General features: G+C 39.4%; 1 protein-coding gene across 5 annotated transcripts in view; it reads left to right on the top strand.

Annotated features, from left to right (window-relative positions):
- Positions 1-14,416, top strand: part of COL14A1 (collagen type XIV alpha 1 chain) — a 136,887-nt gene that overhangs the window by 62,650 nt on the left and 59,821 nt on the right. For all 5 annotated transcript variants that reach the window (XM_088149005.1, XM_088149004.1, XM_007433931.4 and 2 more), the window contains 9 exons: positions 838-977; positions 4,429-4,555; positions 6,295-6,434; positions 7,165-7,297; positions 7,820-7,891; positions 8,119-8,261; positions 12,765-12,894; positions 13,010-13,132; positions 13,997-14,146. In XM_088149005.1, coding sequence (XP_088005131.1) covers positions 838-977; positions 4,429-4,555; positions 6,295-6,434; positions 7,165-7,297; positions 7,820-7,891; positions 8,119-8,261; positions 12,765-12,894; positions 13,010-13,132; positions 13,997-14,146 — 1,158 coding nt within the window. The remainder of the gene's footprint in view (positions 1-837; positions 978-4,428; positions 4,556-6,294; positions 6,435-7,164; positions 7,298-7,819; positions 7,892-8,118; positions 8,262-12,764; positions 12,895-13,009; positions 13,133-13,996; positions 14,147-14,416) is intronic.

The following is a 14,416-nucleotide window of genomic DNA, read 5'->3' as shown; positions in this document are numbered from 1 at the left end:
CGAGATAATCCAGTGTAGGGACAAATTGGGGGTGGAGAAGAAGGCGTTAGGATATAGAATAGTTCCAAGTGGAGTTCTTGAAATATGTAAGAAGTTTTCATTGTTCCTGAGTGTGTGTATGTATCTCAGCTTTTCCCAAGCCACGTCTTTCTAGATGCATTAGACTGTAGTTCTTAGAATTCCCCACCAGTAGCACCAGTGGCCTAGAATTCTGAAAGTTGGAGACCAACACATCTGGAAGATACTTGGATGCCAAAAGCAGATACACTGCAACCATACAACACAGAGTAAAAAAAGAAAATCTAATATTTGCACAATCTCATATTTCAGAAATTCTGTTTGCACAAAAACAAAAACATTCAACTTCCACTATAAGAACATTGTAGGAGATGACTTCTAGCATTGGAATGATGATTTATTTCCAATGGATTCCGCTGGGCCTAATTCATCCTAATTTCAACGAGTTCGCTGTAAAGGGACTTCTGTTTTCTTTTAAAGCTGCCTGGCTCCATATTTAGGAAGAGGTACCATATAACTGTATAACCCAAGCCATACATGTGACAAAATCCCGTCGGTATACATACAGTGTGAATTTCGTAGGGAGAGGCCTTTGCACTGAACATGACCAGGGACTCAGATTTTTGGATTACGCATGGCCTCTTGGTGTCCTTATATATATTTGAAGGCCACCTCCTTGACAAAAACATCAGTTGCAAAGGGTATCAGACACAGAACGTGCATGGAGATTTATGTTATCCAGAAGCAATGTATCAGAATAGGCCAGCGGACAGACAACAAAGATATTATTTATAATATGGATTCATTTCCATTTTCAAGTGCCTTTAAGTCCACCACGAAATTTGAAGTTTTCGAATGTGGATCACAGCTCAGCTAAAATATCATGGGATCCTGCTTCCCAAAAGGTCAAAGGCTATCGCATTATGTACGTTAAGACAGATGGGACCGAAACCAATGAGGTAAGTAGATTTTTAAAAGAATAAACGTAAAGAACTTAAAAACAGATTTATTATGAGAAACCTATATTTTATTTGCCATCTGCCAATAACTGATACAATGGCAGTAAGATTAACTTCTCTATGGGTGAGAACAGTTTTCAAAATGTGGCACACAGGTCCATCTCAAAGGATTGAGAAATTGTTTGTAGCTTCCTCTACAAAGAAATTCGAAGTCCCTATGTCGATGCATTGCTTTTGTTATATTTTGCGTAGAGATCATTTAAAAAAAAAAATCCCTTCATTCTTTAATTATTCAAGCCATTCTCTTCCCACCTCCCATCTCTCATATTCTCTTTATCAAGCAGTGGTACCATTAAGCAATTTTCTGCTTTGGAATTAACCATCATGTAGGATGTGAGGTGCTTTCCTTTAAATACTGCTTTGTTTGTTTTATTCAGTGTAAATGGTATAATATGCTAAAAAAAAGAAAAGGTAGTCTTCTTCAAATCAAGCTTGGCTACTGACGTCTACAGGGACATGTCCATGTTGTTTTCTCAACACGTACAGAATTAGTTTGCTGTTGCCTTTGGGGATGGATGGATGGATGGATGGACGGACGGACGGATGGACGGACAGACAGACATAGATAGACATCCCTTGGGTACCCTAATGGTCTCCCTGGCTCAGTTTTCCAAAATAGCTAAGGTTGCCATTTAACCTTAAAATGTAGTGAGTTGGGTCTGCTCATTGGGGTGCCAGACTGGAGAATGGAAATACTCCACAGACTCTTTCTAGTGCCTGTTCGCTTACAAAAATTGCAAAAGCCACGGGGCATTCCCAAGGCGGTCCTCGCTGGTATCAATTCTGAGAATGCTCCATCTGTGCAAACCACTTTTCCTCTTCATCCCAAACTGATATAAAACTACATCTTTTTCAATAAGTATTTTTTATAAGTCTTGGCACACATCCCTCCCTTCCCTGCTTGTCTGGCTCTCCTTGTCCTGGCAAGAAATTGGTTGAAGCTTTCCAGAATTTCAACATGACATGGCTTGTAAAGAATCTTTGTTGCTAGAACAGGATGGAACAGGCTTGCTGCCCCTGTTTTAGACCCTTGTGGGTTTAAACGTGATGCCTTTTCCTCTGGCCCTTAACAAAAGGCCCGCTTCATGCTTCCCGTGCTTTGTACTAGGTATCAGTTGCTTATTGGCCTTTTCAGCATTCCTGTCCTGGGAAATTCTAGCTCTCAACCTCTCTCCTCCTCCAGTAAGAGAAGCAGCTGGCTGTCCCAGCCTATGTGATGCAGGAAATCTAACTAGAGAGTCTAGGATAGCAGGCTTGGGGCCATGTGGACCAGAGGAACAAGATCTCCATCTGGCCTGTCCAGAACATTATACATATTTCAGGGTTTTCACCCTAGAGAAACAACCAATGTATATTTTTTCTAGAGCGCATCTTACTTGCTGCCACTTTTTCCTCCCAACAACTGAAGCTGAAAGGTAGGATGGCCCTTTTTAAAGAAAGCTGAGGAACAGCTGCGTTTTTATTAAAAAAGGGCTATCCTACCTTTCAGCTTCAGCTGATGGGAGGAAAAAGTGGCAGCAAGTAAGATGGAGGAACAGCTGCTTGGCTCATAAAGAGATATATTGCTTTGTGGCATTTTTAAAACAAAACAAAAATAACAAACGTATGTCCTGGGACTTCTTTCCCAGTTCATCAAGCAAACTGATGGCGTGTGACATAATGGTTAACGGGGTCAAGGGTAGCTCTATCATGCTGATAACATCACCCACTCAATTAACCTTAGAGCTAATCCACACTTCCTGCTTACCCTGGTGGAGGATGAGCCACCCATCAGTTTGGGAGGACAGGAATGGATGGTGTCATCCTTAGACCATCCCATGGCTGCTGGGAAGGTGACCTCCATTTGAGTTTCATCAGAAATAGTGTCTTTCCTTCTCTGCTAACACAAACAGGGCACTCCAGTCCACATGTGGCACTTCATTCCTTCTTACACAAATGCCTCTATTCCTGTTAGCTGGTGTGTGCACTGAAGGGGCACGTCCACCCATCCCTGTTCTCTGCCTTCAGTGGCCATCTCATATGGAGCTGCTGTGAAAGATGGGAACTTCAATTTTTTTTTTTCAGGTTTAGTTATGGAATGGTGAAATGTTCAGCAGAGCCATTTCTTTGTTTTTATTTTTTTCTTTTAACTGGATGAAATTGACAAGTTCTGCCACGTTTCCCCTTCTAGCAGTGGTGTTCATTAGGGTGTCAACGTCTGCAGGATGGTGGGTGTGGTGTCACGATCCAAGCCCTATCCATTTTGTATATGCTTTGATGCATGTACAAAAGGGGCTGGGCAGATGGTTGACACCCCCTGCAGACACCCCTGCTTTGTCGTACAAGATGCTGGAAGAACTGTAATATTTGGGGTTTTAACAGGTTCAGCAGAGGAACCTATTTTTTGAAATTGGGTGAAATGGATAAAAATTCTGCCACGTTTCCTCTTACAGGAAAGCAACACAATCACCAGGGGTAGTGGTGAAAAGTGGCAGAATGGGGGTAGGGGTGGGTTTGTTTATTTATTTATTCAATTTGTATGACTGCCCATCTCAAACATAAGACTCCAGGTGGCTAACAGAGAATAAAAATAAGATGAAAATATAGCAAAACAGACATCTGGGCTTGCCCTCCAGATGTCCCCCTTTATCTGTGATGATGGTGATTCCAGTTGCACTTTTAAGGAGAGAGGAAGAGAAACTTCTCCCTGATGGAGCAAAAACCTTTTGTGATACCTAGGAGGACCTAAAAAACTGCTACTTTGCAGCGGACCAAGTGATTTGTAATTGTATGTGCCAGACTGTGAAGATTAATCAATTGCCTGGGGCAGTAGACAACTTGGCCACTAAGGTTTTACAAACGTGGCCAAAAAGGAGCAGGAATTTTTAGGCAAGTACCCCAGGCCCTACCCTTGGACAGCCTCTCATGCAAAGCATGGTTTGGTATGGAAATGATCAGATTTCAACACATTTTATTCAAAGCTGTCAAACTGTGTTAAGGTCTCCCGTTACTGCCATGTTTTGAGCTTCCTTGTAGGCTTCTGTCTACTGACTTCAATAAATAAAAGTTTTACTTTGACACAGGGAAGGATGAAAGAAAGTAGGGGTGGGGTAGGATTTGAATGACACTCTGCTTCCAACCATCCCTGGATGAGGAGTCTGTCAGCACGGGCCCCCTTTTCTCTCCCCCTCCTTTCCGTTTAGCTAAAGGGGAGCAAACAGGTTGTTCCTTTCGGTAAGGTGGGGCATTTGCCAAGACACTGATTGATGCAGCCTGGGGTCTAATCTGGGATTCCTTTTTCAGTTGTGAAGACATCTCTGGCTGAAGAATTAGACCAAGCCTCTCTTTTGCATCCTGATATAGATATGGATTTGTGACCTCTTTTCTAATTCCTGTTGGTTCTATGATGCAGGAAGAAGTTGGTCGAGTGTCAGCACATACTTTGAAGAGCTTGACATCTCTTACTGAATATACTGTAGCTGTTTTCTCCCTCTATAGTGAGGGTCAGTCTGAGCCACTCACAGGCAGCTTTACCACAAGTAAGTCTCACTGCGTTTTTGAAAGCAGTCTAGCTGTACTCCCAATATGCCTGTACTCTTCTTGAAAAGAACAATCTGCCACTTTGATTTTATTTATATTTTCTTAAGAAAAGGAGATTATAGCCCCCATTCTGTACACTTGACAGCTTGGAAACTTTACATTATTTAAAACAAATGCAAACGAAAACATGGTCTAATATTTTGGTTCAAGTTGGGTTGCTACAGGAAGAAAGAGAAATTTAAATACAGGACACTTGAAGTCAAGTTATGTTTTGCCAGTTCTCTGTAGATGCAGCCAAGAACTCACAAGGGCTTCAAGTAGACATTACTTTCTGATTGCATAGGCTTTTTTTTAATAGAAAAATTGCAAACATAATTTGGTTACTCATTAGAACTTTCAAGCATCTCAAGGAAGAAATAAAGAAACCAAACAATAAAATTTTGTCATCCTCTGCTGTATTTCTTTCTAATTTCAGAAAAAAGGCAGAATGCAAACATCTTATTCTAACAAAAAAGAATATATGTAGTTCAAGGTTGAACTGTGGAGTTCTTAGTGCTCTTAGTGTTCATTGTTTGCTTGTAGACATTTCATCACCCAACTAGAACTCACAGGTATCTTAATTATTAAAAATGCAGAACATGTATATAATGCCCCCCAAAACTCATAGACCCTAGCTGCTGCATAATCCTTAGACAGGAATTAGCAATTTTTATTAACACACAAACTACCATTTTTGTGACTGGGGTCACTCTAGGTATAAAGATGACTTCAAAATCAGTGGGATCACTGAAAACTAAAAAAGCCCCACTTTTTTCTAAAAACCAATTAGTCTTCCCCAAAATATTAAAATATTAAAAAAACAAATATGTTACAAATAATACAAGATAGAACATGGCTTTTGAAATTCCACCACATTTATCAGCAATGGCCATGGGAGGCATCTATATTTTCTTCTGTGTAATGAAGTAACTTATTGTGTTCGTTTGTGTAGGCATGTTTCTGCTCTCCCCTTGTGTTCTGTCGGTCTGTGTATATGTATCTGTACATGGGGAACCATGGCGTAGACTGAATGTGGATCATGTGACCAGGAGAGAAATGGGCTTTGCATGGAGCAGTTAGCAATGTTTTGTCACTCCCTGTCATGATGCACTGGGGAATTTATTTTCCTTTCCAACCCCTAACTAGATCACACTGATTTTTGAACTTGATCTTTCTTTTGTCAGCTTCTCCCCACATACCAAATTTGGTCCCATTCTGTAGAGACTATCCTGTCGATGGATAGGCAGACTTAATCCCAACTACCTATCCATAATGTTCCTTACACTTATAAAAAACTCTCTGGGACTTTCTGGAATAGGATGGAGTCTGAGTTAAAAGTTTGCAGAGGATGTTACAAATCCATTAAAACTATACCCCTTCCCTTGTCTGCTTTTCCAGCTGAAACTCCATGAAGTTAGAATTCTTTACACAGATGGCAGGAACTCTTGTAATTGCAGAAGATGGCTCAGAATCTAACTTTCAAAGCTTTTTTCTGTTAACGTTCATTGTTTCATGAACATTGTTTTTAGTACAGAAATATATGCAGTTATAATTGACTGATCAAGTTCAGCTTTTGAAAATTCTGTAGAAAGTGTAGTGTTTCTGCTAATATTACATAGGGTTGGAAGGGACCTCAGTGATCATATGTAGGGAATATGAGACACATTTGGAATCCTTATGTTTTCTCTTTATCTTGCAGAGAAAGTTCCATCACCTCAATTTTTGGAAATCGATGAAGTCTCTACTGATAGTTTAACAGTAAGCTGGAAGCCCCCATCTTTTGATGTAGCTCTTTACCGTCTAGCATGGATTCCATTGGCTGGCGAAGAAGCTGATGAGGTAATAGTTCTTGTCCCTCACATGCTCTTTGTTATAGCAGAGTTGGAGTGCTGGTGACAGACTATATTTTGAGGAGTAGAGTCACAGTGGATGGAATGATGAAATCAGATGAGTACATTTGTGAAAAGCATGGGGCAAGAGCCCAATTTTCCATTTTATTCTCCTTCGGAATAGACTTTCCATTATATTGTATTATATTAACATATTATAAGCCAATTTTATTATATTATACAGTATTATATCCTAATATTATGGTCTTGTGTTTTGCACCTCAAAATGGAAGACAATTGTGTCACTGATTTTAAGCAGTTGAAATGCCAAATTTCAGTGCTGTAGTTAAAGAAGATGCCAAAGGCTGCATTAATAATAATAACAACAATTAAGCCACATACGGCCTAGGGATTTTTGGTCATCCTCTATACTGTTCAAAAATCCACCCGAGTCTGGATCCTTCTGAAGGCAAAGCAGTGCTAAGAGAAATTCTTTGAGGAAAATGCCTCAAGGAATATTTGCACAAGTACAAATTAGGGAGTCAATAATTAAAGGAACTATATGAAGAATAAGCATGCTTAGCGGATATTCAATACAGATCAACTACTTCATCAAGAGACATGAAAAATATTTATCAGTGTTTTTGGAATGTGGAAAATGATTTAGATATTCCTTGGCATGTTTCACAAGATGTAATTCACCTTTCAGTCTTCTAAATCTCCTGTTCTGTCTGTCTAAGATCATCTTAAGTGGAGAAGTGGACACCTATGAGATTGAAGGCTTGCTACCCAATATGGAGTATGAGGTGTCATTGGTGGCCCTCTTTGATGACGAAAGTGAAAGTGATGTCGTTGCTGTACTTGGGAGCACACGTAAGATGGGAAATACGATACTTATCCTCCATATATACTTCCCAAGTTAATTTTTAGAAAAGGCAAAGTCCAGAAGTACCTGGAACTTCCGTCTTCTTACCTGGAGTCCTGTGTTCCTATTCCCTAATGTACAGGGACAGTATCTTGCACTCATTTGATAACTGAAATGCAGTCTGCATCTTCTGAAGGGGTGTTTCATCTGCTCCTGCTGTGTGTATTCCAGGGTGAATCTAGACATTTAGAACAGATCTAAGTTGAAATTTGATAATCTTGGAAACTACTCGACTCTCCCCTCCCAATATAGAGTAATATTGGTGTAGCTCCATCCAGAATTCTTTCTTTTGAATCTCTGCCAGTTAATTCAGATTCTCCTTTAATTTCAGTTCAAACTGACTTTATCTTCTCCAGCCACGATGTTCTGCATCAGAGTGCCATGTAGATAAACATATACAAGAAACATATGGGAGTGGTTGCCAGAATGGAATTCTGTAATATGCTTGTTACGTTGTTGTTCTTTTCCAGTGGAAATACTGACTACTGAATTAACTACCATAACCACAACAAGTACCACTACTACTCAGCCTACAACAGCAGGTATAAAATATATTAAAAAAGTAAAAGCATGCATAGTTCAAGAGGTGGTTTAGTTAACATTACTCAGAGCAAAGATGCGTATTTAGAATGATTGCGGTTAGAATTGGAGATGTTATAAAATAGTTATTGTAGTATCTGGAGTGGGGAAGAAATGTGGGTCCCTTTGATATCCAGATTGGGTGCTTCAAAAGATTTAAAACTGTTTGAAATGTTTAATGTTCTTGTAGTCTTTCGGACAGGAATAAAAAATCTCATGGTTGAAGATGAAACTACCTCAAGTTTGAGAGTGAAATGGGACATTACGGACCTCGGAGTTTCCCAGTTCAGGGTGACCTACCTGATGGCTGATGGTGGTCGTGGGGAGGAAACGGTAAGGATGATTGGTGTGAAGTTTTTGAAAGCTCAGCTTGGACTCTGAAAGAATTGTTCATAACAAGGACACAAAGGGAACATTCTTCAGTTAATAAGTATCAGTCGCCCACATAATGTAGGCCTCATTCTGCTAGTGTTGTTTATTTATCTACACAAAATGATATGTCCCATCTATGTCCAATGCGTTTTGCAATTTCTTGCTTGCTATTTAAAATCAATAGGAAGGAAGACAATAAAGAAAACGGGGACTAAGTGCCAAACTAAATTTGAAAAATAAATTAAATAAATAAATTGAAAGGATTTACCTTTCAGAGCAGAAATGTTGTTTTGGCAAATATTAAAGGGTTGGCATAAAAAGTTAAGGAAGACGTTTTCTCTGCTAGATTCCTAATGGAGGATGGGGGGTGTTCTGGACACAAGGTTCAACAAAACCCCTTTTTCTTCTTGCAAACAGGAGGTGTGGGATTCTCAGTTCAAATGGAGAGCGTGGTGGGTGAACACCATCAGAGAACTGAACCAGTTTTCATCCCCATCGTGGTTCTCTTTGAAAGAAAAATCTGGCCCTTGAGGTCTCAGGCAATGGCTGCCAGTAATGAATGTGACTATGTAACTTTATGCCTGCTAATTCTGGGTTGTTTCGGGGTGAGAATTCATGGGTTAAGCCCCAAACCCAGGGCCTTAAGAAGAGATTTGAAAGAAGAGGGATATGTTCTGAAGTAGGGGCAGCAAGGGTAGATGAGGAAGAATATTAGTGGCTCAGAGGAGAAATCATTAAGAAAGAAGAGTCTTGACTGCTTTCATCTGTTGATTTAATACTTGTACTTTGCAAATGATTGCTATCCACCTTGAGAATCTTTCTGATGGAGACATGAAATAAATAGATGAAAGAGTTTCAAGCAGCTGGGCATGAGAAAGCTGGAAGGAAATTACAGTGAGAAACAAGGACTGAAAGATTTACAGATATTATGGACCCATAAAATGATTTGAATTCTGGCCAAGCTGTTGACTCAGTCTGTTCAGCCCACAGTGTCTGTCTTACAGCAGCTTCACTGGCCACCACTGATTTTCTGGGCACAATTCAAAAAGGTTTACCTATGTAAAGCCCTCATACAACTACCTGAAAGAGGCATTGTCTCATTAGAACCTGCCCAGTTTTACAATCTGTGAGAGAGGCCTTTTTCTCAGCGCCACCCCCATTATTTGACGCAAACAAGAAAAATTGAATATTCTTGGTGGCTGTTCTGAATCTTTGGATTTCTGTGCCATAGGAGACAGATTAAAGTCAAGTCAAATCTCCTTCAGGGTTAAGCTTGATTCCTGATAATCTCCTGGATGTAACAAATATAGTTTTCTTGGCAACAGTATGAAAATGGTTTACCATTGCCTTTTTCTAGGATTTTTTTAAAACTTCCCAATCTAGTCTATTTCGCCTGGAAGTTTCCCATCCAAGTGCTAATCAGCCCCAACCCTGCTTCACTTACTTGCAAACCCAGCCTGGTGCTACAACTGCTGAGAAGTCAAGACAACCCAACTCCTTTTATATTAACCTCCCATCTGCTGGTGACTATGTTTTGTTCAGAAAGAACCTGATGCAACTATTTTGCCTTCTGATGTGGGTTTTAACTGGTTGAGTGTGTTTTTAATGAACTTGCATGTTTGGTAACTGGTTTTGTCTGTAGTAATAGTAACCTCTTTCAGCTTAATTCTTAGCTTTATAGGTAGGAAGTATGTTCGATAAATAAATGACTTAAAGGGTCATTGCTTAAAGAGAAGTGAATTTTGCTCTGAATATCAGGGTAATTTCGTAGCTTAGCTTCGTTGCAGTCTGTAGACTGTTCAGTCCTTTTTTCCCCTCGGCATAATTACTTGTGAATTGGGGAGGGGTGTCTTATGTTCATGGGTCAGAAGATAAGAAACTTTTGGAAACAAAGGGATGGGTAAGATATGCAAATGGTTGTTAACATCTCTGCTGAAAAGCATGGAAAGCTTTGAAAGTTAGACATTTCTTGGGAGTGGCTACTTTCCTGATGAATGTCCACCCATTTTGTAATAGCTAAAGAGGGCTTCCCTAGCTTTTCTCTCCTTCCCTATTCAGTTGTCTCTTTGCCTTCCTTCTCACCATCCAGCTTTCTCTATTTTCCCTTTCCTTCTCTTCCTGCCACAGCTACTTCTTCTACTTTCTCTTTCTCCATCCCTTCTATTTCTTCTTCCATGTTGGGTTTCTGCTGGACAAAGGAAAGGGAGCGTTTTGTGTGTGCGTGCTTATGAGTTTCTTTGTACAGGAGTGGTTTGCATGAGTGTGAGAGGGAATGATTGATATGTGCAACAGGAAATCAATTAGTTTTAAAAATTGGTGTATTTTCTTGAACTGAGTTTGTGTTCTGCATCAGGAATGGGCAATGCTTGACTTCCTTTTTTGCCAGAGCCTCCAGAAGATCCTCTGACTAATATTGCTGGAAATTGAAGATCCAATTTCTAATTTTCCTGAGGAAGCACATGAAAAATAATAGCAGAAATCTTACAGTAAGCTTAACAGATTTTAAAATGTGAAGAACCCCATTCAAGGTCTGCCATCCAAAACATTGGGGAAAAATTAGACCCACCACCCACTATTGGCATAAATTCCCTACCCCACTGTGAGCTTTAGGCTTCCCCAAAGTGTTAACTGCCATATTTAATCACTGGGCACAAAAGTTTGCCACCCGCTCTCTAGATCCAGGTCCAGAATCATCTGCAGCAAAGCAAGAAGTTCACCAGCACCTACGATGATATGGAAAATGCTGGCTGAAGCTTGGCTAGTTGTTGTTGATTTTTAAACCACTGCTTTGAACAATAATAGGGGGGCTAAGCAGGATCATATGTGACTGTGAAAGAAAGAAAGAAAGTTCTGATCAGGATTTTATTGCACGGACTAATTGATATCATTCATGCAAATGGTTGGTAACATGGAATGTGACCACAGTAAAAGCTGCTCAACATCTCTTAGTGGCTAGCCGAGTTTGGCAATATCTAATATCTGGAGTACAGCAGCATATTCTAAAAACCAAAACTTTGTCGTCAGGAACAAAGGCAGGAAGAAGTAGAAAGCTCCGTGTAACAGATAGTTAGAATCTGTCCACATCCACAAATAATCCAGTTCTGCTCTTGACACAGAAAACTGACATGTTTCAGCTGACTTAACAAGAAGGTAACCTGTGCTGGTGGAAACCCTAATTAAATACTGGTTAATAATAAGTCACACTGTACTTGTTTTAAAAATATTTATTTCTAAAGCCAGGAGACACTAGGGATGTGAAAATCAGTATGGTTTCAGTCCATTTTACTTCCGATATCAGTAAGGCAGCCTGGCACTATGCTGGTTCATTGGAAGAAGCCAGGGGAGGGGCGTTACACATACTTTTAATCCTTTGTTTTTTTCATTCTGCAAAACTTGTTTGTGTTTCTTTCTCTCACATACCAAGTTTTTATACCCAGTTATCTCCAATATTGGTTTTAGCTGGAGTTGGCAACCCTAAGTGTCAACTGTGAGGAAGCTGAATCTTGCACAGGATTATGGTCTGTATTTAAACTAGAGCTGTGCAGCAACCGGAATCTAAGTACAGAATATGATTTGGAGTGTACAGGAGCTCACGTACAGCACCTGTTCAAACACCATAAATCAGCTGCATCTTTTTCAGCTACCCTCAACAGTGGTTAGGCCATCCCTGGAAAAAGACAAATTTGGTTTAAGGAGTTCCCAGCAGATGTTTGGTCCTTCTCCCCAAACTTTGTGTTCCATATCTGATCCCCATTTCCTGCAAGACTCAGCTGCCTAAAAAGAACTTAAATTTGCAACTCCAGCAGCAGAAAGGTTGTCTGCCCTTTCATAAAGGTTGGAATGCATTTGTAGATATCGCAAAAACTGGATTCAAAGTTGTCTCTCCACGTTGAAAGAACAAGGTGTTTATTGTTGCAAGGCCTGGGATGTTACATAACATGGAAAGGACATTGCACTGGGAACAACCAACTGGTACAACAGTGTACAGCTGGTTTCCTAGTAATTTCTTCTCTATAAGGAATGCTGGTAATTGTACTACTTGGTATATCTCATCTTCTAGCACCATCACCAAGCTATAATTCCCAGGATTTTTCTGCAGATATTAAATGGTCACCAATACAAATGTGTGATATAGTAAATGCACGAAGAATTGTTTCATATAAGATTTTTTTTAAGAATGCTAAACCTACAAATGGGGAAGAATATAGGCATTGTTGTGTCCGAAAGTCTTCTAGATCTTTGTCTAGATTTTTCTAGATAAACCCTTCGTTATCTGATTTAAATTTGGAAGTCATGGCATATCACATTTGAAAAACACACATGTAACAAAATACACAGATGTATGCATGCACACAAAGTTGTTGTTTTGTCTTTGCACTTGTTTCTGTTTTTTATTACAACCAAGCCTGCAAGACATTATATGATGCAGTTGTAATATTTGTTTTTAATGTTTCTTCCATCCAGGTTACAGTCCCTGCAAGGCAAAACAATTTGCTTCTTCAGCCTTTGCTCCCAGACACTGAATATAAAATTATGGTCACCCCGATCTATTCTGATGGAGAAGGAGTCAGTTTGTCAGCTCCTGGAAAAACTTGTGAGTACAAAGTTGTGAAGGCTCAAATATATGCAATTGCTTGTATGTAATTCAGCTCTTTCTCGGAGATGTTTTGAGAAAAACATAATTTATAATATGCCTTTTCCCCCCTTAGTGCCTCTTTCTCCTCCACAAAATCTGAAGGTCTCTGATGAATGGTACAATCGATTAAGGATTAGCTGGGAAGCCCCTCGATCTCCCACAATGGGGTACAGGATTGTATATAAACCTGTGAATGGTGAGCGCTTAAAATATTCACCTGAGTGCTTTATTTATACTTTGTGTAGCTATCTTAAAACAAAAGTTAAATCAGACATGTCAATGTTTCTTCCTAATTCTCACCAAATTACTCTTATCTACACAGAGGAAAAGATACCAGTATATATTTTCTTCCTGTGGTGGGGATAAAAGCAGCTGGGAGAGGGGATTTTTGTCTGTGTGGAAAAACAGTTGGAAAGGAAAAGAATAACAGTAACCATAATAATATATTAAACTTGCATGCCGCCCAACTCTCAAGGACTCTGAGCAACTCAAAATAATCAAAGACATGACAATAAAATCAATAAAGCATAACAAATAAAGATAAAAGATGGCAAGTGGGGTGAAGCGAGGGGTCTCATTCTCCCACACCAAAGGCCTGGGTGAAGAGCCAGGTCTTCACGGTTCTTCTAAACCAGTGTTGTCGAAACTTGGCCACTTTAAGATGAGTGGACTTCAACTCCCAGAATTCCCCAGCCAGCATGGCTGGCTGGGGAATTCTGGGAGTTGAAGTCCACTCATCTTAAAGTGGCCAAGTTTCGACAACACTGTTCTAAACAAAGAAATCTTTAAGAAATCTTTCCCTTTTCTTTTCTGAACTTCAGAGGTTAGAGCCTGTAAAACAAACAATCTGTGAATAAATATGAAACTATACATCACATCTATATGTCATATTTATTTTATTATGTTATTATAGGCCTCTTGTTATGTATTCCTGCTTTCCAATTAAGGATCATTTTTGGGGATAAGAAAGCAGTAATGAAATTTCCCAGCGTCTTTAACCTGAATGCAGTTTTATGGAAAAAAACCCATGTGCACTGAATTCTTCTCTTGTTTCTTTCAGTCTCTGGACCAGCACTTGAAACCTTTGTGGGTGATGATATCAACACTATCCTTATCTTGAATTTGCTTAGTGGAACAGAATACAATGTTAAAGTATTTGCTTCATACTCTACAGGATTTAGTGAAGCCTTAACAGATGTTGCCAAAACATGTAAGAACCTTCTGTTTCTTGGTATCCTTTTTTCCATGGATCATATTTCACTGGTAACCTTAGCATTAAAAATGGGATCATTCCTCTTTTCTATCTTTATTTTTAACTATGATAATTTTCTTTAGTAATAAGTCATAATCTGGGTATGACATGAAGAATGAGGGTCTCTGCTGGATATTTTTCATTTGGAATAGAAAGTGGAAGATAACTTTTTAAAATCAGATCCATTTTTGTATATTTCTTTTTGTTTACTAAGAAGTGGTCAGTTCC

This window comes from Python bivittatus, unplaced genomic scaffold, assembly GCF_059951505.1.
Source record: "Python bivittatus isolate LINGU-HERP-01145 unplaced genomic scaffold, Pbiv_v1 ctg000590_np1212, whole genome shotgun sequence".
Lineage (NCBI taxonomy): Eukaryota > Metazoa > Chordata > Lepidosauria > Squamata > Pythonidae > Python > Python bivittatus.
Note: the sequence above shows the minus strand (reverse complement) of the source record. Positions and strands in the feature narration are given on the sequence as shown.